Source organism: Rhineura floridana, chromosome 2 (assembly GCF_030035675.1).
Source record: "Rhineura floridana isolate rRhiFlo1 chromosome 2, rRhiFlo1.hap2, whole genome shotgun sequence".
NCBI classification, from domain to species: domain Eukaryota; kingdom Metazoa; phylum Chordata; class Lepidosauria; order Squamata; family Rhineuridae; genus Rhineura; species Rhineura floridana.
In genome coordinates, this window is record NC_084481.1 from 222,273,118 (window position 1) to 222,299,039 (window position 25,922).

Genomic DNA, 25,922 nt, shown 5'->3' on the forward strand with positions numbered 1-25,922 from the left:
AGCGCTAGGCGCGCTCCCACAACACCTTAGGCCACGCCCCCACGAGAGGATAGTGCTGTGTGCGTCGCTTTCCTTTCCCCCTCCTCCACACCCAAAGAACGCTCGGTACCAGTTGAAGCTCCGCCCCCATCCGTCAAATACAGCCAATCGAGTTTGCTTCTGACACACAGGCCGGCACCTGCAGTTCGCCCCGCCTCTCGCCTCCTTTCTAGTTGCTGTCAGAGCCGCTGTCGGTTGAGGCAGGAAGGTGCGTAAGGCGGAGCAGGTAAGGCCGCTTCCATCAGTGGCCCATCTAGCGGGCTCCTGGTTTGCGCTTCCCCTCAGCGCGGACCCTTTGAGGCTCAAGAGCCTCCCCAGGCTGGTGAACTCGGGCGCCCTTCAGCCGAGCCAGGGGCTGGATGGGAGGATGGAAGGGGAGGATGGGTGAGGAACAGGGCAAGGCAAAGGAGGTTGATGGACGTAAGCTAGGTAGGCAGGCAGCATAAATAACTACCGGGTAGCTGACAGGGGAGGATGTAAAGGTTTCATAATAATCGTGTGTGTGTGTATATGTGTGTATGTATTTATTCAAATACAAAGATGTATAACTGAACACTAAAGTCAGGATCATTCAGATCATGGTATTCCTGATCTCTATGGATGTGAAAGTTGGACAGTGAAAAAAGTGGATAAGAGAAAAATCAACTCATTTGAAATGTGGTGTTGGAGGAGAGCTTTGTGCATACCATGGACTGAGAAAAAGACAAATAATTGGGCGTTAGAACAAATTAAACCAGAACTATTGCTAGAAGCTAAAATGATGAAACTGAGGTTATCATACTTTGGACACATAAGAAGAAGACATGATTCACTAGAAAAGACAATAACGCTGGGAAAAACAGCAGGGAGTAGAAAAAGAGGAAGGCCAAACAAGAGATGGATTGATTCCATAAAGGAAGCCACAGACCTGAAATTATAAGATCTCAGCGGGTTGGTTCATGACAGATACTATTGGAGGTTGCTGTTTCATAGGGTCACCATAAGTCGTAATTGACTTGAAGGCACATAACAACAAATATGTATTTATATATATGTATGTATTTATATATAATTTATTCATTAAAACAGTTCTAATCTGCCTTCTAGAATGCAAAACATACCTAGGAGATGCTTTTTACATTCTAAAAACCAAACATAACCATGCATAAAACCTTGCGTCTTAAAATGAGCTATTTGTTTATTATTTACTAAAATATTTTGAAGTTGCTTTTCACAATATAAAAGCACCCAGGAGGTGGTTTATGTTAATCATTCTAAAACTGAGCATAACAACGCATCAACTCTTCAGTTTTAAAATGTAGCTGAACAGTGCAAGGTAATTCAAATCACAGCAGTTAATTTTTTTTTAAGTAGACTGAATTTATTTATTGAAAATGTTTCTAGACTGCCTTTCATCCATGTGGATGCCTAGACAGTATAGTAAAAGTATGAATGAAATTCTGCTTGGTAGAGCAAAACTGTACAATACAATAAATAAAGCAAATAATGATAAAAATAGTTGGACAACTAAATACAATTGGAGCTGGTTAAAATACTAACTTGAAGCTTCAAAAAGTAGAAATTATGCATCTGCGTGGTTTTTTGGAGTGTGCACGAATACTGTAAATGTGGAGCCTCTGCTGACACTTGCACATTATTACATTTTTATCATGCCCTTTCTACAAATAACTTGGAATGGGGTGCTTTATTCTCTCTCCATTTTATCCTTAGTCCAGTCCAGTGAGGAAGGCTAGGCTGAGTATGGCTGACTTACCAAGTCAGTTTTGTGGTTCAGTGGGATTTGAAGCCTACCATTATGAATACTTATAACTCAGTGTTTATACCAGTGATGGGGGACCTGTTGAGCTCCAACTCCCATGGACCATAACAAGGGGTGATGGGAGATGTAGTCTAGCAACATCTCAAGGCCACAGACTCCTCACCTCTGATTTATTCAGTATTTTCCCTGAGTGTCCAAGTCCCTTCACATATGCTATCTTGGCAATCCTCACAATTACCCTGTGAGGTAGGACTGTGGTTTTAAACTCTCTACTGCAGATGGTAGCTTGAAGCTGCAGAGAGCTGTGTCTTTATAGAAGGCAAATGCTAGCTTAATCCTATGTGTGCTTACTTGAAAGGAAGTCCACTTGAAAGGAAGTCCTGCTTTCTTTGTGAAAATGTGTATAGATTTGTAGTCTGAAATGCATTTCAACTTGTTTTGATCTTATTTAGGTGTATGTGAAAATGGATTGTTAAGAAGGTTTGATTCACTTAACAAGTACTTTTTCACTAAGGAAATGTGTCATGATGGACAGTAATTGTCTTATTAACTGATCTCAAACAGTGTGTAGAAATAATTATTTACAATTGTTTCTAAAGGGTTTGTATAAGCCTCTGGTAAATGTTAATACCCCCAAAAGAAGAAGAAAAAAATTCCTTTTGTGAGCTCATGACTGTGGGAAAACTTGATGGGAGGGGAGAAGGCTTCCTGTCTTTCTCATTCTTGCAGCTGCTATATATCTGATCTTCTTGAACTGCTAACAGTCAAATCTCCGCTACTAACAATGAATAAAAACCTTTCCGCATTCTCTTACACTTTTGATGGCTTGCTTATAATGTTCAGAAAGTCACCTGCTCCTTCTGTCCCACCCCCATGTTTCAGTTGTTCAAGCACTGTTTTCTTTAAAACTTGTTAAACTCATCATCACGATGTGGTGAAGAAGTTAACAGCTTACAGATAATTCAGTATGTGTCCTTTCCATGGTTCACCTCCTAGTGCAAAACTGAGGTGACAATGATGATATGTGAAGCCAAATGAGATTGCGAATGGGAGATATGTTTTTTTTTAAAAGAACCCTGCTTAAAATTAAAAAAAAACTTCTTAAGAGATTTAAAGCAGAGGGATGGGTATCCTAAGGCAGCCTCAGGCCTAAGGGTGGGATGGGAGAAAAATGGAGGGGGGAGACTTAGCTGAAATGGATAGAAGGAGGAAGGGAGGGAAATTCCTCTTCAAGCATTTCCAGATGTCTGGTGAGGAGGAGAAAAGTGGGGGGGGGGCAGAATTGACAGAGTGATGGAAGAAGGTGGGAGAATGTCCTCTGTAAACGATCAGTTCAGAGTTCTGGCAAGGATGATTTGATTCTTTTTCAGGAGCCCTCTGGGCAGGGAAGAGAGAAAAGAGGGTAGCAAAAAGAGAGTCTGTGCTTACCATTAGTCCACAGATTACCCCAGGGGAATGCAAGTCTTGATAGGACAAAACGTTTCCCATACCTCTGCATAATAAGATCACTTTCTTACTGCTTAAATTGGTAAGTAATGGGTGAGACCAACAATGTGTTCAGACATTGTGACTGGTAGTACAAGTTGATATGTTCCCATGAGCTGCTGTTTTTGATACAGCTCTGGGCACATCTGCTCAAGATGCCCTACTTTAATATGCTGTTAGCATCTTCCAACATAAATGCTTGAATAAGAGTTGCATCAGAATAGAATGTGTTGCTTTCTGCAGTTAAAGGCAACACACAGGAATGTTTAACACCTTGGCTGGAAAGAATCATTCAGATTCCTAGGAGGTGGCATACAGTTTTACAAAATGGGCTGACATTTCTTATTTTTTCCATAATAGTAGAACTGCACTATCTACAGTGGACCATAAATACCAATCTGTGCAGGCAGCTCATTGTATCAAATTATCCCACAGATTCCACTACAAATTATTCAGGAGTTGGTTGAGAAAAAGTGACATCTCCGATAACAATGGGCTCATCTACACTGTGGTTTACTGTGTGTTTGGTTCTACTCACATCTCCTTTTAATTTGCATGGTTCACATGACGTTACTGACAAACATAAGCTATCACACAGTTTCCCCCCTGTAAATCCGTACTAACCCAATTCTCTGACAATATGGAAAGGGAAGAAAAAAATGTCTTCACTTCCTTTCTCTAGTGTTTGCAGATGCTTTGCTCCAATGCTTTTAGGTGGGTGTGTCAGTTGTTCCCCTCTCACTACCTCCTCTTCCTTTCAGTTTGCTTCCTGTAGGCTGACAAGCAACTTCTGGCTGCTGTCCTCCATTCTGCTGGCCTTCTATATATTGCTGCAAATGGTTCCTTATTTTTGTTTCCCCCCTAACTTGTGCTCAAAAGCATAACACTGCTCATACAGATATTTGTATTTCAGCTGTATTGTACCAGTGAAAATACAAATAATTGCACTTCTGGGTTGCTGTTCTTGTTTTTAAAATGAAGCCTACTGCAGCTGGTGGAACAAACTGAGCATGCTTGGCTGCCAAGTAACCAGAGGGAGTGGAAATGTTAAGTTAGAGGGTGTGGTCATTAGGAAACAGTGTGATTGATCCTTCCCCTCAGTGTGAATAGAAAACACAGTGTTTGCAGCTGACCTTGAGCCCTTACTGTGGATGGTGCATAGAAAATGGAACTAAAAACAGCATCTTTAGTACGAAGTAATGCTCCTGTGTGGAAAGGCCCCTTCTCTGCTTTTCCTACAAGTGGGAAAAGGGGAGGAGTCATCTACTTGCTCAGACAGATTCACCCCATGGCTGAAAAAGAACCTGTGGCTGCTACTTCCTGGTAAGGATGGGGTTGAAATTTGATTCTGCTTTAAAGCTGAATCTATCAAACTAGCACTTTCTGAAACAAAGAGCAACAAAGCACAGCCATCCTTTGAAATTTGCACATATCTGAATTTTGTGATGACAGTTCCCCAACCAAACAATATGTACAAAGTGTATATATTAGATGAAAGTGTGCATAAAAATGAATACATTAATGAAAATAACAAACAAAAACATCTCACACTAGAAATAATTGCTTGCAAACTGTGTACATCAGTCAAAACTGTGTGCAAAAATATGTCAGAAATTCACACTAAAAGATTCTGCAGAATTTTCATGAGGATTTTAAAAAATCGCAAAGTGCTGCCGCAGTGTGGAAAACTGAATTTAAGATTTTAAAAATGAGAAACTGAGGGAACAGAAATTTACAGAACCTTCCAAGCCTACTTCCTGGATTATGAGTTGTAAATATTAGATGCTGCATAGGTGGCTGGGCTGTCCCCAAAACCAAAATAGTTTCACCAACAACAGGGGGAAAAACTACTTCCACAGTGGAAAAAACCTAGCGCCACAATATAGCTGACTTTTTAAGTACATGTAACAAAGTCTACCCAGTACAGATACCTAGTCTTTGTACTGGTTTTCATTAATGTATGTAAATTGAACTTTTTAAATACAGCTCCATTGTGGATGTTGTTGCACTCTGACAAATTTGTATTCTGGCCATCATCACTTTTGTGATCCCAGAATGGGTAACAATAATGTATAAAGCTATAACAAAATTAAAACAATCTATGTTAAAACACAATATAAAATAGCAGATGACAACAACAATCAAAGTCTATCCCATCAAAATACAGCGGCAAATACCAAAGCCTTCCCCAAGAATATTTACATCAGCGGGTACATCTGATAGAATATTTCCCGTCAATTCCCACAAAATGCTGGGAGAATAAAAATGTTTTAAATTGCTGTGGAAAGATGGCAAAAGACATTGGCAAATGTATATTATAGAATCATAGCATAGTAGAGTTGGAAGGGGCCTATAAGGCCATTGAGTCCAACCCCCTGCTGAGTGCAGCAATCCGAGTTAAAGCATACCCAACAGATGGCTGTCCACCTGCCTCTTGAATGCCTCCAGTGTTGGAGAGCCCACCACCTCCCTAGGTTATTGGTTCCGTTGTCGTATGGCTTTAACAGCAAGTTTTTTCTGATGTTCACTCAAAATCTGGCTTCCTGCAACTTGAGCCCATAATTGCGTGTCCTGCACTCTGGGACAATCGAGATCTTGGCCCTCCTCTGTGTGGCAACCTGAAGTACTTGAAGAGTGCTATCATGTCTCCTTACAGGCTTCCCTTCTCATGGCTAAACATGCCCAGTACTTTCAGTCTCTCCTCATAGGGCTTTAGTTTCCAGTCCCCTGATCATCCTCGTTACCTCGTTACAATATTTACACATTGGATAATTGGGGAAGACAAGTATTCAGGCATAGGCCCTTTCTCTCCTTCTCAAAGTACAGGAGTGCGCATGGGGTTTCCCCACAACATTTCAGGTTGGTTTGTGTCATTGCGGACTGCTGTGCTTAGATTATTGTTGGTGACCGTCAGCGTAAAAATACAAACAGGAACTGAAACCCCATCAGTGTTCTCATTACAACCCACATCTGCTGAGGTGTATGCTGCTAAAACCTCTATAGTTCTGCAAACTTCAATTACCTTATTTCCTCACTTACTAGCCTATTTATTTATTTATTATTTGATTTATATCCCACCCTTCCTCCCAGCAGGAGCCCAGGGCAGCAAACAAAAGCACCAAAAACACTTTAAAACATCATAAAAACAAACTTTAAAATATATTAAAACAAAACATATTTAAAAACATTTTTTAAAAAAGCTTTGAAGACATCCTAAAAAAAAAAGGTTAAAAACATATTATTTTTTAAAAAAGTTTAAAAACATATAAAAAAGCAATTCCAACACAGACACAGACTTGGGATAAGGTCTCAACTTAAAAGGCTTGTTGAAAGAGGAAGGCCTAGCCTGGAGTTATCCTTTAAACACAAAGCAGTTCCACAATTGGATGCAGCTTACTTAAAAGTGTGTCTCCCAAAGCTGAGGAACAGGTGTTTTATCTGAGGGAGGGCAGCTTTTAAAGAGCATAAACCTCCAATCTGTCTTATCAGGTTTATCTGGTAATGTACAGAAATATAGGCAGGCCCCGCTTTACGGTGCTTCGCTTTTCGGCATTCCGCTAATGCGGCGTTGCACAAATGTGGAAAGTCCCCGCTTTAAGGTGCTTGTTTTGCTTTTACAGTGTTTTTTCTCGTCGTGCGCCATTTTTGCGTGACGCACACCATTATTGTCTATGGGTTCCGCTTTTCGGCGGTTTCCGCTTTTCGGCAGCAGTCTGGAACGGAACCTGCCGTATAAGCGGGGCCCGCCTGTACTCCTTGGCAGGAAAATAGCCTATTCAGCTGGGGCTAGGGCTCCAATCCTATATATATATACCTGGTGTAAGTCCCACTGAGCATGGTGGGGCTTATTTCTGAGTAAACATGTATAGGATTGCCCTGTACATCCTATTTCTAAACCTCAGTTTGGCATTTTATGTTTCTGAGAAGAACAGCATAATCTTTCATATGTCTACTCTGAAGTAAATTCTATTGAGTTCAATGGGACGTAAACACAGTTTAGTGGGAGTAGGACTGCAATCTTGGGCTGCGATCTGAAGCACATTTACCAAGGAGTGAGCGTCACTAAACTCCTGAACTTAATTCAGAGTAGGCATGTTTACCATTGTGTAGCATAGGCAATGTTAAACCACCTCTGAATACCTCTTACCATGAAAACCCTATGAATATATCCAAAAAAGATTCATAGGGTCGCCATAAGTCGTAATCGACTTGAAGGCCTATAACAACAACAAAAGCATAATTCAAAATCATTTCTGTCTCTTCCTTGGGCTGCTTTGATCTTATTAGAGAGGATCTGATCTATTCTGGGAGAGTTTATTTTATATGTTTCCCATCTGTGACCCTTTTAATGTGAAGAAATTATTACTACACAACAATTGTATCAACACTTCTAAAATAGGTGGACTCAAATATATATTTGATTTTTTTAAATTGCCATTTCAAGCAGTGTTTTCACCCTTGTGAAGTGAGTTCAGAGAGTGTTAGGCAGGCATCTAAGAGTTATACTACCCAATAAAATCATACAGAAAACTTCTCAATTGAAACAAGCTGACGTTTTCTCAATATGCATTGCAGCTTGTTCTCAAATATATTTGTCACTATCAAGCTCTACATCTTGCTGAAATACAAGGATTATTTGAATATTGAGGCAATCAAGAATTTATTCTAGAATTTTAGAAAAATAGTATGCAGTTATGAATGGACATCTTAATGCTGGAAGGCATCTCTGCTCCCCCCTGCCTGGTCCAAGCAATATTGCCTTTAAAACAAAATAATAATAAAGTTCTTTTTTGTTTCGTTTTTACAATTGTGACTTCCACTGCCACCTTTGGTATTAATGCTTCCTATGCAGGTTCATTCCTATGCTGTTTGTTTAAAGATCTTTAGAAGCTCTATGATAAAGCTTTTACTCAGGTAGTGAAAAATTACTGAAGGCAGGTGTGTCTTGCATTCAAGTATGTCTTAATTTTATAACATTTCTCCTCCCAAAGAATCCTGGGAATTATAATTTAAGGTGCTCACAGTTAGGTTAAAGATCCTTGTTGCTCCCCACTGCAGTTCCAGGGTTCCCTGCTGAGATGGAAAAGTGATTAAGTCTCTTCAAATTTGTAGTGCACGTATGTTCATAGATGGCTTAGTGGGTCAGTTCACATATAACACCCCCCTTTCTTTGGACACTCCACTTAATTAGTTACTTCCTTGTTTGCAGCAAGCCATACTTCGCTGTTACATCCAAACTGGCAAACTACAAATTGTGCTTACCTTGCAAACAAGATCAAATCCTGATTTACAATCTGATTTGTAGGGCAAATGTAAACCATAGTTTGGTAGTTCAAATGTAATACTAAGCTGTGGTTTATGCCAAACCTAGAAGTAACCAAAGTACTCAAACACAGGGGGAGCATAAAGGTACAGGATTCAAAGGCTTTCTGTAGCTTTAGGCTGGGATCCAAAGAACTACCTTAGACTTGTTTGTGCCCAGTTAACTGCTGCCCCTATTTCATTTCAAAGTGTGTTTTGAAAGTAGCTGGCCATGTCACACAAAAAGTTGCTACTGGAAAAATGCAAATCCTGGCCACAGAAGGTAAAAATGTAAAAGGACTAATCTTTTTGTGTAGTTTCTGTTCCTTGAACTTGCATGAATTCACCACATCACATTGGAATGTATTTGTCCAAGCATGAACATTTTTCTTGCCTAATAGTTTATCTTTTGTAAGCCTTCCACACAGAATTATCAGAAGGGCCTTTATTTATAACCCTTCTTTTGCAGGCTGAAATCTGGATTGGAAGCAAGCTAAGACTGAAAAACAAGCACTGCATTGACGACTTAGGGAGGCCTTGAAGGACACGCTGTTTTGCTAAGCAACATTATTGCAGGTTATTCAAGGCACAATGAAGAACCCAGTTATCTTTTGGAAACATTAACAGTTTTGTCTTTTGCAAATCAGCCATGTTTTCTGGTTTTTTGGTTGATGTTCATGAATGATTCTTTATTGCTGCAATAACAAAAAAATGCAGGACCAGAATTTGGTGGAAATAAATAGCTGTGTGGAAGTTTCAAGCCAGTCGCTCTTGAAACCTCTGTCGGCAGAGACGTGTGCCATCCCTCTCTGTGAAAACAGCAGTGGAGCTGATGTTAACCACTTAAACCAAACGGGAAATCTTGATGAAGGCTTGGAACTGGAAAAGGTTCAGAAAACCCTTCCTACCAAGTGTGTTGATGGAAGAGTTTATGAAGCGTTGCTGGAGGGTCCTCCTGACACCAGCATGGGGGAATCCAGCAGTACTTGGGGGGACTTTGAAGGTTTCAGTGAGGTCAAGTTGGAGAATTTAAGCACCACCTTGGAGCCTTTGGAGACATTAAATGAAAAACAAATGTATACAAATGAAGTGGATGTCAACGACAATTGCCCCACTACCTCATGCAGACACTTATGTTCCAAAACAACTGGACACAACAGAAGCGAAACGCTTGCTAATGTTTCGGTGAAGGTATGTTTTGATATGGTAAGAATCATCCACCTCCTGCTCAGAGCACTGTTCTCTTTCCCCCGTTTAAGAATGCTATACATTTCATCCGTTTCCATGGTGTCATCCTTAAATATTTGGCAACGCAGAACTAAGACAACACATTGCTTCATTAAATGTAATAAAGGATAGCAATGTCAGTTCCTCCTTTTTATTTTGCTGCTTGGTAAAAGTAGCACAGCTGAGCGTGGTAGAGGTGGACAGTAGTTCACCATAAAATTTGAAAAATCTCTGATAATTTTTTCAAAGGGCTCTCTTTTGCCTCTGTTTTTGCTCCTTCTCCCAATGCAAACATTTTGTGTCTGTGCAATGATCAGTTTTTTTGTGTGTACAATTCTGCATTTTTTGGTCTAACTGTGAAAGAAGATTGTATAGTTAACACTTTCTTGTTTAATACTTGACATTCTTGGTGGCAAAGTAAATAACTTATTTTTAAACAGAGGTTCATTTATTAAGTACAGTGGAAACAGTTTTGATATTTGACAAAATTGCATAATCCCCTCTACTTCTGATGTTGAGGCAGTTATGTAGCCAAATGCCCACTACAAGAGGGAGATACCAGCAGGGTTGGGATTTTTTTTTAGAAAAAAGGCCTAGGGCAGGAAACCTCCCCCAACTCATAATGGCTCTGTGGGGACTAAACTTGCTTAGTGACCACAGAATGCTGACAGACTGGTGGAGGTGGAATGGAGAATCCTGAGCAAAGGCATGGCTGGCTGGAATCCTGAACAGCAGTATTCAATTTTTGCAGGTCTCATTTGCAATTGCCTAATCCCTATTCACACGAGTAAATCTTAAGTAGATAAGGCATTGTGTTAATTCCAACAAGCTTACTTACATGAGTAAGTGTCATGCAAGTGAGGAAGGAGCAGATTGCTTCAGCTGTCACATGTTTTCCTTTGTGACATTACAACAATTATGAACAGACTTGTACTGAATAGTTCTTAATTTCAATATTTCCTTTCAAAGCACCGCATTTGACAACCCCCCTCTCAAATACTCTCCTCACCACTGGCTACTATTTAGCACAGTTTTGTTCCTCTGGTAGTGATGGCTGTTTCCTAGAGCTATTTTCTGTTTTCATTGCCCTTGTTGCCCTCTGTCTCACTTTTGCTCAACAGCTGTTTAATATTCTTGATTGTGGTGACCTGTGTGATTTTTGTTAGAGCATCCATGACATCATCTCATTGGATGTAGTGTCATCCCATCAGTGAAGTCATGTGGGCTGCCACAACCAATAAGATTAAATGGTAATGCATTAACACCCAACACCTATATATTTCATAATTTTTAAAATTGATTTTCCCTCCTCTCTCTCTCCTTTGTATTATCTGTTTATTTAAAAAAAATGGCAGTGGGGGCAAATAAAGCCATGTACTGTGGTGTGAAGAGGAAACCATGCAAACATATTTTAACAGATGCCAAAAATAGGAGGTATATTTCAGTAGTCTTAAAAGCAAATACAAGACTAGAGAAGTAGTATTGTTTTGCTTCTTGTTTCAAGCACTATTAGTTGAGCACAAAGACATGTTCTTCATGTTTTACAAGAAAAATAATAGATATCTGTATGAAAGACGGGGCCTCTGTGTACAGAGGTAATAACTAGATAAGAATGCAACTGCCCCATTTTTCTACAGCATCATAGGTCTGACTGAAAATATACAAAGACCAGAAGAGTCAGGCAGAGATGGAAGGTGTGGTGCTCCCAGTTAGTCCTCTCTGGGTTTGTTCAGTAACAGGGGTAGCCAAAATGTGCTCCTTTCCAGAAGCTGTTGGACTACAACTCTCATCAACCTTGGACTACTGGTAGGGCTACTGGGAGTTGGAACTGAACAGTGATAAGGTGAAAGATTTTGAACTGGAAAACATCCCTGTGTGCACTGGGGTAATCTCCACTGGAAAACGTTTTGATGGCCTAGAAAGTGATCTAATTTAGTAGATTTATTTTACCGGTATTTAGTAAGCAAAGCTAAAATTTGAAACTGCCAAGATTACCTAATATTGTATTTGCAATTAGCATCCATTCATTGTCACTGATGAACTTTTGAAACGGAAAAGTAAAGCGCTAGAAAATGTTCTGCTTGGGGAAATTTTCCACCCCCACATCACTGGAGTCCAATTACATCTGGAAGTCACCGCATGGGCTATCTCTGTACAAGGGTATCATAGTATTGTTCCTGTCCTGGATAATAGATTTCGGGTCCAGTACTGCTGAATCTCTGCAACAGAGGGACTAAGACTGTGTTCTGTTCTGTTGTCCAAGCGTATCTGAAATCCTCTGTTACTGACAGGCATGTCTGATAGAGGGTAAGCAGGAGTGTTACAGTGGACACAAGAAATTAAGCTGTATGGCATAGTATAAAAAACCACCACACTGGCCTCAGTGCATTACTTTGCTTTCTCTAGGCTGTCCTCAGCTCTGAAGATATTATTAAGCAGAGCTTTCCAGAAGTTCCTGTACCACAGTTCTTGGAGAAAATTAGCAGCTTGGATCAAGTCCTTTACACAAAAACAGAAGATGCAGATGTTCCTGAATGTACAAAGAAACAAATATGGTAACTGTTTAAGACTTGTTCTTGTATCTGTGGTGCACGGTTTTGGGTTGTGCTGGTTTCTGGGACAAGAGGCTTCTGAAGCTGCTGGAAAATGTGATGGTACAAGACATATATCGCCATTTTAGAACTCTGGTAGTTGGGAATGGTGGGAGGCCATTTGATAAAAACGGGATCCCTGTTAACCACCTGTTCTCTTCCTATCTCTTTCCTGCATGTTGTCATATTTTGGTTTCAGTAGTAATGACTCTCTGCTGACTGTGCTGATTTCCCAGCAGTTGTTGCTGCTCCCACTCGTCAAAGTATTTTCCCTAATGCCTCAAGAGGGCAATTTCTCTAGGATTCTTCCCACAAATTTTAGTGTTGGCAGACCTGACAGATGTATAATTTTACTGAATCAACATAATCTGAGCGTAATTAAGAAGTCATTTCCAAAATGCACTATAATGCAATCCAGCTCTAACCTAACATTTAGATATCAGTTATCTCTATACAAATCAATCCTTTCCAAAGTTGGTATCAAAAGTTCAACTAGATTAAAACTTGGCTAACCATTATGGAAGACTACAAAGTGTTTACATCACCCCTCAGAAGTCCACCTGTTTCATGCTCATTTCCTTCAGTGGCACTCCCAGCAGGTAGCTCAGAATCTGAGCGTTCATGAAAAAGAAAGTATGTCTCTAGCCCTTCTATAAAGAAAGTTAGGGAACAAAATATGCAGGTACCTTTGTAAACAATTTATGTGAAATGAGCCAGCCTAGTTGCTCCTGTCTGTTAGTGTTATTAGCCAATGAGTGAAGTCACAGCTGTGACTGATAAGTAAGTTGTTTGGACACCAGGCGACAGGAATCTCTGGGGCCCTAAAGTGTCGCTCTTTTGCCCTCCCTTTTAATGCACTTTTCCTCCTTCTGTCTTTTTTTCCTAGTCCTTGGAATCTCCATAGTTTGCCCTTCCCTTTTGCCTAGCAACCAGGAGGCATCTTTCCTTTACTGGGGTCATCTGAGATCCAGTCATGCCTAGAAGTTATTTTCTGCAGATATTACTGCACAGTAGGAATGGGTGAATGTTAAAGAATCCACCTTCCCCCCCAAAAGGCAAATATGAAAACTTTGCAAAGAGGCTTAGGTTTCTCTCCTGCTTTGCTGGACGTAAAGACCAGGGACTCATTAAGAATTAGGGTTGGCATTGTAGAAAGAATGGTTCTTCTGCCTTTAACAATTGTATGGCAGACAGAAATTCAACAGGTCAAGCCTTTCCTAGTATGTAAATGCAATTATTGGAAAAGCTTCACCATGCTACTCTGTACCTTTATTATTTATTGCATTTATATCCTACCTTTCCTCCCAAAGGAACCCAAGCAAACATGCCCCCCATGGCAGTCATTTTGTGTTAAGCCACTCCCTCATAGCAGCTATTTTCTGACTGGTGCCCTCAGGGCTCTCTCAATTGAAATGTGCCTCCTGGTCACAAAGCTTGGCAACCCCTGCTTTAGATGAAATACAGAGCAAAGAAGTGTCTGCGTCCAATGCTTGCTGCGGTAATTGGAAGGTCATGAATACTTTTATTTGTTTTATTTACTGCTTAATTACCACAATCTCTAAGCCATGTATGTAACAATGATATGCCTATGCAAATCTGCATCATTTGTTCCAGCCTTCTGATAGCATCACAGAAGTTTAGATTTCCCACTCCAGCTGTTCTTGAACTTCTCTGAGGTGGTGGATTGCCTTATAAAACCTCGGATACACTGTGCCATGCCCTGCCAATTGATGTCATGGTTCTGATGCCTAGTTCTTTGCTTGCATGGCAGTCTAAACTTGCTTAACTGCCATGAGGCAGTCTGTCATATCTATCCTAGCAACAGCGAAGATATAAATGGGAAGTGATCCCTGCAAATATCCAACTAACTTAAAGGATGCCTGAACAGCACCAGCCAAACCTTTCCAGGAAAATGTCCATCTTGTTACTTGCCCTTCACCAGGAGTATATTGAATCAGGAACATTTTCTAATGCCACAATATGCAAAATTAGATAGCATGTCCTGAGGTTGGAGATATGTACATAAGTCTCTCAAGGTTATGTATAGTTTCCTGCTTCATAGCAAAAAGCATGAGAGAACTCAAGGGCTGTCTATTGTTGATTTACATTTGGTTTTATCACGTCCTCCCCTCCAAAAAAAAAAAAAAAACTCCTGGAAACTGTAGTTTTGTGAGTGTACTGAGAAACTGTTTTTAAAGAAATGTACCTCCCCTTGTAAAACTACAGTTCCCTGGAAGAGGGAATTGCTGTCAAAGCTATTCAGACTTGCTTTCACAAATTGGCAGCCTGTCAGTTGTATTGGTAGAGCTGTCACTAAGCTCAGTTGCCCGTTGAGTGTGTTAACTATCTTGTGTGAGGCTGCATTTGAACTGTATGCAGGAAAAGTCGTTTACTGTGAGGTATGTATTTAGTTAACTTGGATTAATGTGAATTGCATTTTCCTTTAAAGCACTGGCTCTGGGAACTTATGGAAAACCCTTACTCACTCCAGTAACCCTTCCAGTTTAAGACGTCCTTGGAGTGAATCTCATTACCAAGACAACCTTTTAGCTGTGCTTGGAATAGATGCTCATCGAAAGGTACGCTTCTGAAATATTTTCTAGAATTCCATTTCATTTTGTTTTTAATCTTAATAGATACTTTAGTCTAAGGTTGTCAAGAAAAAAAACAAGTGTAGCCTTTCCCTTATTTAGGAATCCCCAAATTTGGTTTTGTTTATTGGCCATTATCTGTGATTGTACACTATGTACATCCTCGTGGATGAGGGAGTGGCGGTATCTGTCTTTTTGGCAGAAGTAGTACAAATCTCTCATGCTGCTTCCACTTTCTGCAAAGCAACCACAAAGCATGAGACCAACCACTCCCACGTTCTCTGCAATTCAGATAACTGGGGGGGGGCACCACTGGCAACCTGGTAAGTATTTGTGAAGCCATGCTATTGATTTATGTTCGTTGTTGGGTTTCTCTACCAAAAACATTCAATTAGCTATAAAGATGATAAAAATATTACACAATGAACATGAACCATGGTGTGACATAGTTGACCGCTTTAAATTACACCTTGAGATTTTAACCCAGAATGTTGGGAAATCCCTTGTCTGTACATGTCCATGGTGGAGTGAGTAACAGAACTTGTGCACGAGGATTCTAGTTTTCAATTGAGTGTAGGGTTTTATGGTGATTTAAATGAGTGCTGGATCAGTCCATCTGGAAGATAACGCCACGCAGTCCGGTAAAGGACAGTGATGGAATATTAACTATCCTATTCCTCAGATCGCTCGGTTTCAAAACTAGGGAAATATGTTTTACAGACATCCGACGTTAGGTATGCTTTAATCGTGTACAGGAAGAATTTGGGTAGCTTTTAATTTACTTTATTGTTCCTTTTTTGAGATGCCAGCAGTACTTATTTGGGCCTGCTCTCAGTTAAGCTGACACAGGGCCTGCATTTCTGGGGGCTCTGAACTAAAGGTAACTAATGACCTCTCCAATGTCTGGCCTGCCTCTTTCCCTGGCTCGCTCACGCCTCTCCCAACTTCTGCTTCTGCACGCTTGCCCCTTCAGCGGTCCAGTCCTCCCCCCAGATGCTTCTCTGGTCTCCCACCCCTGTCTTCCATCCATGCCCATTCCACAGTTCTGCCCTGTCACCACCCTTAACTGCCGTAGATGAGCGACATCGGAGGGGCTTTGAGTTCCTTGCTTACCCCTGCATGCACTGAAAACAAGGGAGAAGATTGCCTTTGCTGCTGTTAGGAAGTGTGAACTGTAAATGAGAGCTGTAAGTGTATGTGAAGGGTGGTGGAAACAGTAAGAAATCTCTCCCTTTTTCATTCTGAGTCTATATTATTAGGTGTGACTCTGTTATTCGGAGAGGCTCCAAATTGCTTCCAAAGATCATGGGGTCACTAAGCCATTGGGGCCCCTTGGTAAATGAGGCCAGGACCCAAAGGACCACACGTGGTGGTCTGTTAGTGTTCTGAGGCTTTTCTGGGCTCCTCTTCCCTGCAGCAGCTCCGTTGCATCTTCCATCTTCTTGACAAGCCACTCCTGAATGTTGGGGAGACTCTCCACAGCAGTGTGGCATGGGGCTACAGCTGGAAGGGTTTAGGAATTGGCGACCCTCTCCGTGTCATTGTATGAAAGTGCTTTCTTGCACATGAGGCTCTTTGGATTCTGGCCCAAGAGCATTTGAAATATGACTAAAGTGCTAGACAACTTGGTTGCTAAATTGAAGAAGAGTAAATTCATTTTCAGTGCAGGTTTTCACCTATAGTTTGTAGACTGCAGGCTGAATTTCTTCTCATGTTGAATTCCGGGACCTTTCCATGTGCTATAACCCCCCCCCCCAAAAAAAACTCCCCCCTTTCATTAGTACAGCAGTCACACTGGCTCAAACAGCAGCAACATGATGATTCCATTCCCCAAGCAACAAATGGAGAGGGGAGGGGGGTAAGTGCAAGCTAAAATGTGTGGATTTTTTAAAAAGCCAAGGAGATTGATTAATTCTTTGGTTTTTATCCTGCTGTTTCTCTAAGGAGCTTAGGGTGGTGTACAGGCGTCTCCTCCTTCCCCATTTTATCCTTGTGAGAGAAACAGTGTATAGCTTTCAAAATAAGACTTATTATTTATTACTTTTGTAAAGGAAAGGTTTAATGGCAGTGGGGCATAGCTGCAGCTGAAGGTCAGTGTTTAGCCTCTAAAGAGTTAAAGTATAGTACTTCTTCAGCATGGTGTGGGAGGGAGGAAGGGGCAAGTTGTGTTTCTGCTCAGTTGTAGCATCACCCTTTTCAATAAGTGCCCACAATTCTTGTGTAAGCTGCATACCTTGCAACACTTGCTCACGACAGCAGTTGACATACTAGTGACAGTTTTTGTATGTTTATACTAAGTTGCAGTATGAACATTTCCTTGAAGAAATCCCACACAACATAAGTAACATCTGTGTATTCTACTATTTTAAAAACCTGAATATTTGAAAAGGTTATCCAGAAGAGTCAGCTGGTCACCTGGAACTTAGAACCAAAGTAGACATTACAGTAAAAGTGGCTGCCACTAAAATATCAACTGTTTTGTCTACTTTCCCATCTAAGCAGAGCCCTGCGGGATCAGGCCAGTGGCTCATTTAGTCCAACATCCTGTTCGCGCAGTGGCCAATCAGATGCCTAAGGGAAGCCTGAAAGCAGGACCTGAGTGCAACAGCACTCTCCCCACTTGTGATTCCCAGCAACTGATGCCTCCTACCCTGGAGGTAGTCTCTGTGTACTTGTCTAAATTCCTTCTAAAGCCATCCAAGGGCTTATCCACATGGGAGCCTAACTTTGTACTAAAGAAGCTGCTTTTACTATCACAATGGCTTTTCAAGGTCCACACTTCTTGGTTAATGGTAGCTTACAATCCACTGTTTTCCATTCACACAAATAGACGTTCCTCCTGAAAGGTTTAGTGTCATTGCTTCCTTGTGGCCCTGCCCCCAATTTTACATGTTTACTCTCTCTGGAGTATGGATACTGCTAATGGAAAAAGGGGAGGGGTTTTTTGGTCAGTTTTATTGTTTCTTGTCAATTGCAGGCTTCTCCCTGCTGAAGCCCAGAGGGCCTGGGGGTACAATTGACACAAAATTATGTGAAACTGACTAGACGGGGAGTGATTGAAAGGGAGAGTAGGCAGCGGCTGCAGCAGCTTTTGTGGGTGGCAGAGAGAGAGGGAGTGGGCGATGGGGCATAAGAGAAATCTCCTACTAAAAAAAATTGAAGCAAAGCACCTACACGGAGGAGAGCAGTGCAGCTGAGATGGTTTTCCTTTTCCTTTTCGCATTATCAGCGGATTGGTTTAATATGGATTTAAAGGGGAAAACTGTGTGATACCTTCTCCTTGCCTACAACGTCATGTGAACCATGCAAATTACAAGGGGATGCAAGTAGCACCAGACACACACTAAACTGCCGTGTAGATGAGCCCTAAGTTAGAGGCCATTACTACATATTGTGGCAGCAAATTCCATAGTTGAACTATGGAATATACAAAGAATTACCTTCTTTAGGCTATTCTGAGCCTTCCAACATTCCGTTTCTAGTATTGTGAGAGTGGGAGAAAAACTCCTCCCTATGCACTTTCTTCATACCATATATAAACATACATCTCTATCATGTCCCCCCCCGCCTCCGCCCCCACCTCCATCACTCCCTTTTTTCTAAATGAAACGGCCGCAAATGTTGTAACCTTTCCTCACAGGAGAGTTGCTTCACCCCCTTGATTACTGTGGTTGCCCTTTTCTGATCCTTTTCTAGCTCTACAATATCTTTTGAGGTGAGGCAAGCAGAATTACCATGTATGTCCAGTTATTCCGAGTGCAGTTGCATCATAGATTTGTATAGAATAATTGTGGTACAGTAGGGCCCCGCTTATACGGCGGGTTAGGGACCAGGCCCCACCGTAAAGCGGAAATTGCCGTAAAGCAGAACCCACTGACTATAATGGGCCGCGTCGCACAAAAATGTCGCAAAATGCCGTAAAATTGGCTTCAAAACGGGGAATTTCCCTGAATTGAAAGCTGCCGCAAAACGGAACGCCAGTAAGCTGGGCCCTACTGTATTGGCAGATTTTCCATTGCTTTCCTAATGATCCCTAGCATGGAATCTGCATTTTTCACAGTGGAGTTTTCCCTGTGTCTTGATATCATGTCATTCTGCATTTTCACTGTCCCTGCTGTACATCATCGATTGGTGCTGGCAGCGGCTGAGGATCTGCAGAATGTGGTGGTCATAACATGGGTAAGATCTTCTTGATATTACAAAGTGGCAGGGAGACTTTAGTTACTGTTGCTGTTATTGTTCTCGGCAGCCTGCTGCTGCTGCTGCAGATTGCTTGTAGCTTGGCCTCACTTTCTGGGGCTTGGTTTTTATGTTCCAATAGTATCTATTTAGTTTCAAGATGAACTTTTAGAAAAGATTATGAGCTGGACAGAAAAAGTTCACATTTCTAAACAGGTTTGCAGAACCGGAATTCCTTGGAAGTGCTTCATGTGATTTCTGTTTTCCAGGCTCTTCCAGAAATCAAGAATATTTTGGAGAAAACTAACATTCGAGAAAATGAAGATTCCATTGTTGACAAATTCAACATAAGCACTTGCAAAGCACTCATTCAAACCAAGGTAAGAAGAGAAAAGAAGCTTTAGTCTTTTTAATTATTATTCATACAGTCTGTCTTGTGTGCTGCAAATAATCTTCCCTAATCTTCACTGTTTCTCTTAACTTTTCTTGCAATTGGCACAAGTTACATCCAATCAGTTGCTCTCCTACTGGCCTTTCTCTTGCCAATGCTATGGTCCAAGAGATATTCTTAGTTCATGACTGCACCAAGCCTCCTGATTTTATTTGTCCTATTTTATTTCATCCTTCTAAAGAGTTCCGGCCAGTGTTTGCAGGATGTCCTTTATATATTTGCAATAACTGTATAGCACAGGTTGAGCTAAGTGACTTTTCTGAACCTATCCTGGGAGCTTTGTGGATTTAATGGTAATTTGAACTCACTTCTGCTCATTCCAACGCACTTCATGATGAGCCACACACTGGCTGTGGTTGAACCTACTTGGTGGACCTCACACATACCAAGTTGCATTGTGATGCACGAGAGAAGCTTGCACCAAGCCTTATAGAGGGTCTAGCAAATCTAAAGACATGCATAGCTGTTTGTGTTGTGTATGATGCTGCATTGAGGCAACATGTCAGGTGGAATAAGGAGAGCTGCAACCATTATGGTGGCAGTCCAATTATGAAGCTTTCCAGCCCACTGTCATGTTCTCAGCTGTCCTGTTATGTTACTAACCATGAGTTATTTCTGTGTCCATATACCTCAGCTTTCTCATGCAACCTGGTTAGTTTTCTTTCTCTATCTCAACTTAGTCTGCTTTTATAAAATTCTGGGGATGATCCTAAATACTAATAAAACTCATTATCAGTGTATGGGTCCTTATGCAGCCAAAATTCCACCATCCATGCACAAGAGGAAGGTAGCAGTAGGCTCTACACTCTGTGTGTGTGAGAGAGAGAGTGTGAGAGAGTGAGTGTGTGAGAGAGAATATAAACCAACAAGGACTGAGCATGGTCAGTGGCCCTGGAATGCTGACGTACCATTGGAAGGGGGGGCATAATGGAGGTCCTGAAAGAAGGCATGGCTTAAGAGCAGGATGGTTTGAACTTCAGATCATTCAGTTTAAATGAACTAAATAAGAGAATGGACAAGGTAGTTGTACAAAGACAGCAACCAAAGTAAGTTTCTAGAGCCTTGTAAAATGAGATGTTGGACAAACCCATTGGACAGATGATGGCTCTGTCAGGTGCAACCTGCCATGATCTGTGAACCTGACTAGGCAATTTGAGCTACCTTTTATCAGACCTAGGATGCTGTAGCTTGTTGGCCTCAGAAATGGCCCTTTGACAACCAAGGAGGACCCATTGCTAATAAAACAGGATTAACAAAACTTTGAAAGAATGGGAAGAACTATGAGATACTGACAATATATAGTAAAATAGTATGAAGGGAAGAGGTGCCATAAAAACTGGATTAAGTAATTGTGCCATACCAGTCTTTCAGGTAGTTGATGATTCAGAGGTTTGGATTGTACATTACTGGAAAAAGATGTCACAAAGCAAGCCAGGACCTTGTGCCTAGTACATTTTGTGAGTTTTCTGCACTCTTGCAGAATCATGACATGCAGAATTGTGACAGAGACAGCCCTGCTCAGAGCCATAACCAGGTTTCAGCAATTTTGCAGCCAGCCTTCCTCCCAACCTTGAAACTTCAGAGGTGGGCAGTGATCATCATCCCGTCAATGGTTCAGCAGTCCCTGCCTACTCCGCAGCTCTGAAGTTGGGGTTGTTGCTTAGATGACTGAAGATTCTTGGTCACATATGGCCAAGCCACCGAACATAGAAAACAACCCCTTGCCAACCTTTCTTGCTGTAGGACAGAAAAGGGAAGTCTGGGCACCAACTGTTGGAAGGAGCTGAGAATCCCCTTCCAGCCACAGCATCCAACCAATCACGCTGTTGGCGCTTACATCAGGAAAGGGCTTGGGTGTTGGATGCCACTGCTGCAAGGTGCTTGGGGTGCCTTCTTCATGATACTTAACCTGGCATACTGCTCACTGGCCCTTCCCGTGGAAAAGGCCAGGGCAAGGTTATTGGGCACCACTCTGCAAAGCCACTTCCCAAGTTGGGATAGAGTGTTATGCTTGGCCAGAGAGATGGGGTGGAAGGGAGTGATGAGAGCTACACTTCTTGGCTTGGCCAGCCAGAAACTGTGGTCCCCTGCATCTAACCACAAGCAAGAATAGCAGGGAGATGAGAAGGACTTTTCTTGCAAGATGCCTCAGATGCCAAACCTCTCCTACTATAGATCGGAAGAATCCCATCTGCTGAATGTGTGTGTGTGCGCACGCGCGCTCATAGTATATTCCCTTTCCTTTCAATACAATGTTTTGCTTCCGGACAGTAAAGCTGCTTGCTTAGTATGTGTCTAGTTTGTTGGGCATTTCCAGGATACCACTGTAGCTAGCTAGCTGCTTCCTGCATTCTTGAAACTGGGCCTCTAGAAATTGTGCAAGATAAAGTGTGATGCATGTCTCTGCTTGATATACTTACCATCAAGCCAGGATTGGGTATAAAGCCTTTTCAAACAAGCATCTCTGGCCAACCCCAGTCTGCAGCCATGTAATGTGTGAACAGCCCTTACATTCTTTTCCCTTTGTCTTTTTTGACACAGCTTTCTGTATCTCCTGCTCCAAGACAAAGCCATCTCTTTTCTTATAACCTGTTCTTGAAGAAGACCCCATCTGGTGGAAATATGCAATATATAACAGTTCCACAAAAGAAGAGGATTTTTACTACGCAAAGCCTAAAGATGAAAATGTTTAGCAGCAATGTTTGCTAATAACCAACATAGCTCTGTCCTTTTAATCACTTTTTTAAAAAAAAAACCTTAAATATATTGTATTACTAATTTAAGATAAGTACTTCTGACGGAAAATAATAAAACCTTAATCTGTTTTAAACCTTAATCTATAGTGAAGGATGTGAGTTAACAAGTTGAGTTGGTCATGACAGTTTGCCAAGAGTTACAGGCAAATCATGAAGTTATGTCTTATAGTAAACTAGCTAAAATTATGCTTTTATAGATAGAGGATGGGCTGTGGTCTGATAACTCACTCCTGCCATAATGATACATTTTTGCAGGACTGAATGGAATTTTTCAAACCTTTTTAACAGTATTCCAGATTAACACGTGTGTTGGTGTGCCTTCCTTCCCCTTCCTTTTTCTGTATGGTTAACTGATACTGTACATGTTGCCCTAACCGTGTTACTATTGATCCCTACTCAGTCCTGGGTCTCCATTAGTATTTGGCTTGTGAAATGCCTTTTTTTTTGCTAATTTGAACATCTACCGTGATACATTATCGTGTGTGTGTGTTTGAACCGTTCTGCTGGGCAACTCATCAGAAGATTGTTAGACAACTGTCTGTTTTGATCCTTCTCCTTTGGGAGGTAGAGATAAATGTCTACTTCAACTTCTATTCCAAGACAAGATGTTTGTGGGTGATCCCAGTGGACCAAAACCATTGAGTCTCATTGATGGAATATACTGATTTGTTGAGTGGGCATTGAATATTGGCATGGCACAAATAACCGTTATCAACTACTTAGATGCTATGGCTTCTGCCAAGAAATGCTTGGTCTTGTATTCTGGCCTGTGATAGAATTCTACATAATAGTTCTGCAAATAGCTTTCTCAGCGCAAAATTACAATTCCCAAGGTTCTTTAGGAAAAGGCATGGCTCTTGAAACTAGCATATGCTAAAGCAGTAGTTTTCACACTTCTTGTTGTGAGGGAGCTTTCCATATCACCTTGTCTGCTGGAGTATGTTTTAAAGGCCACACTCACTTCATGTGGGTCATGCTATCGACCTTTTTGACCTGAGTGACCTAGAACATTCCTAGAACATAACTCAAGTGGAATTAAACATTACACAGGTGGGCTTCTGCTTGTGCAATGGGACTCTTTTCCACCTTCCTCTCTTCCTCCCTGCAGTCACTATGCAGCCCCCAAAAATGTGCTCTGGAGGATCCCACAACCAGCTCGAACAGATGTTGGGGGCATGGAGGGGACTGCATGGGGAAGCAGAGGAAGGTGGAGTCCTGCTGGGCAAATGCAAATCTCTTCTGTGCATGCATGGGTGGTATTGGATTCCACGCTCAGCGTCTCCTTCACTTCTACATTGCAGAGAGTGGCTTTGATGTCACAGGGAAGTAAGTTTGGAATACCTTTCTGAGGGACTCCAGTGATCTGGACATAGCTGCCCTAGAATGAAGGAGTCTCAATATATTAGGAAGTATTGCTCAAACTTCATGAAATGACCCCCTTCACCTCTCTAAAATTAAATTAGATCTTTTGTGTCCCCGCCTTGATATTATTGCTTCAACATTCCCCTTGCCTCTCCACACTGCGTCACCCCCTACTATATAATCAACCGCACAGGTCGCACAGTAGGTTAAGAGTAACAGCTTTCTTTCAGCACAGCACTGTCTGTCTCCAACTAAGTTTTTTTTTGGGGGGGGGGAAGGAAAAGAGTGAGTACTGGCTGTTCCTCACTTCTATCCCTTCCATTTAATTATAACATGAATATTTACTTCTGTTGTACAATTAACTTCTATTTAAATTCTGAAACTGCTTAAAGACCATGAAATGTTCTATTCTAAGGCCTTATTGTCTACATCCACTGATGCTACTGTATGTGCTGGGGCCTCTGGACTGCCAGAGCAAGTGAAATCAAGAGTAAAGCTCTTCCTCAGCATTGCAGTAAATGCCAGTATGAACACAGCATAATTTACACTTAAGTGGGGTTCTCATTTCTGGAATAAAACTCATCCGGCACTATTGTCAGTTTAGAAGAAACTGGTTTTTTTCTCATTTTAATAGCAATATGGCAAATTCAATTTCCCCCTGCCTTTGTGTAGTAATTGCTTAGCACTGAAATGCAGAGCCTGTGCTGCGAAGTACAGCCAGTTATGAAGGCATCCCCCCCCCCATGTATGTAGGGCCTGAAACATTGACAAAGCTTAAATCTGAGAAATCACACCTCTTACAGGCCAGCTGATAAAGAACTAACAAATCTGCACTGATACTTTTTTGTAACTCTACCTTTAATAAAATATTCACAACATGGAGGTTTTGCCGTAAAATGTTTTCTACTGCTACTTCAGCACCTGCTATGCAAGCTTTTACTCCCAGATGTTTGGGTGGAATTTTTGGGTACATAGAAAGCTGCTTTATGTCAGGGTAGATATACCTGACAAAATTCCCCAGTATATATACTCCTGACCGGGGTGCTCTGAGACCCTAAAGAGTCTTCCCCATCACCTGCTACATGACCTTTCTAACTGGAAAGGCCATGGATTGAAACTGGCGCTTCAGTATGCAAAGTGGTCCCATACCAATAGTAGTAGTCTCCCTTAGACTGTAAGGCACAGAGTGAGTCTACAGCAACTGGACGGGATGTGCCCTGCTGAAGCCAGCAGCTGCTGCATGAAATTGGAGCCGCATCCAAGCACAGACCACCTCTTCCACAAATACAGGGATTTACACAGCATGGAGATAGGAATTACCAGATCTCTTAATTGCCACCACTGTCTTCCCCCACCCACCCTGGTCTTTCCCCAGGCCACACCCCTTACCAACCGTGATTTACACCCTCCTTCAAATTTTTCACCTAGTTAGAATGTGTCCTTGAATTCTGATAATGTTTCTTGCTTGCCTGGATGGAAGATAGGGAGATGTATGAAGAAATGTCTATTGCAGACCATTTACATTTCTTGCTCTGCACACTTTTGCCTCTAGTCCCACCCATCGTCGGTTTATGGGCCTTGGTTCTCCGCCCCCTGATAAAAAGGTTCTCTAGGCCAATATGCAGGGTCAGTTTGAGAAATTAGAATTGGAGGGTTTCTGCTCAGTTCCATGGTAATTGGGTTGCTGAGTCATGCAGGGTTCCATTTTATCCCCCATGCTGAGAATGATTAATTTTATTTATATATCACCCATTAACTTTTACAGTATTTTTTATGAAGCCAGTAGGTAAGGCCACCAAAGGGTTTGCAGTGAAGTGTCATCAGGTGACATTGTGTAGTAGACCAGGGCCTGGATTTGAAAGTGGGCTGGATGAAGGCTAATAAACTAGAGCTGCAACCTGACAAGACAGAGGTGGTTCTTATGTCCAGCAATTAGGTATACCGCACTGGTTGCACTTCTCTTGAAAGAGTAGGAATACAGCTTGGATAGTCCTGGATCCAGCACTGGCAGTGGAAGCCCAGTTTCAGATTCAAATTTTACCTCCCACAGCATCTCTCCCTATAGCAGCCTGCATTTTGAGATCTTCAGAAGAGGCTCTCCTTGGTGGTGTGCTACCAGGAGTTTATGGGACAGTGATGGCACTCCATCGGTGGTATACCTACCCCATAAGAGTGCTACTA

General features: G+C 41.6%; 1 protein-coding gene across 3 annotated transcripts; it reads left to right on the forward strand.

Moving 5' to 3' along the window:
- The first annotated feature begins 10 nt into the window (after window positions 1-10).
- Window positions 11-24,600, forward strand: CLBA1 (clathrin binding box of aftiphilin containing 1). 3 transcript variants are annotated; one of them, XM_061612320.1, is made up of 6 exons: window positions 11-265; window positions 9,054-9,790; window positions 12,218-12,366; window positions 14,852-14,981; window positions 19,442-19,552; window positions 22,165-24,600. In XM_061612320.1, the coding sequence occupies exons 2-6, from the start codon at window positions 9,266-9,268 to the stop codon at window positions 22,330-22,332; spliced, it is 1,083 nt and encodes a 360-aa protein (XP_061468304.1). In that variant the 5' UTR covers window positions 11-265; window positions 9,054-9,265; the 3' UTR covers window positions 22,333-24,600. The 3 variants fall into 3 exon arrangements, with proteins under 3 accessions (XP_061468304.1, XP_061468305.1, XP_061468307.1); XM_061612321.1 differs by having other exon boundaries at window positions 11-247; XM_061612323.1 differs by having other exon boundaries at window positions 12-265; window positions 9,054-9,775.
- The last annotated feature ends 1,322 nt before the right edge of the window (window positions 24,601-25,922 follow it).

Coding starts and splice junctions, on each gene's coding strand:
- CLBA1 (XM_061612320.1), top strand. CDS start 9,266: ATGATTCTTTATTGCTGCAATAACAAAAAAATGCAGGACCAGAATTTG. Junction 9,791..12,217: donor TGAAGGTATGTTTTGATATG/GTAAGAATCATC, acceptor TGCTTTCTCTAG/GCTGTCCTCAGCTCTGAAGA. Junction 12,367..14,851: donor TGTACAAAGAAACAAATATG/GTAACTGTTTAA, acceptor TTTCCTTTAAAG/CACTGGCTCTGGGAACTTAT.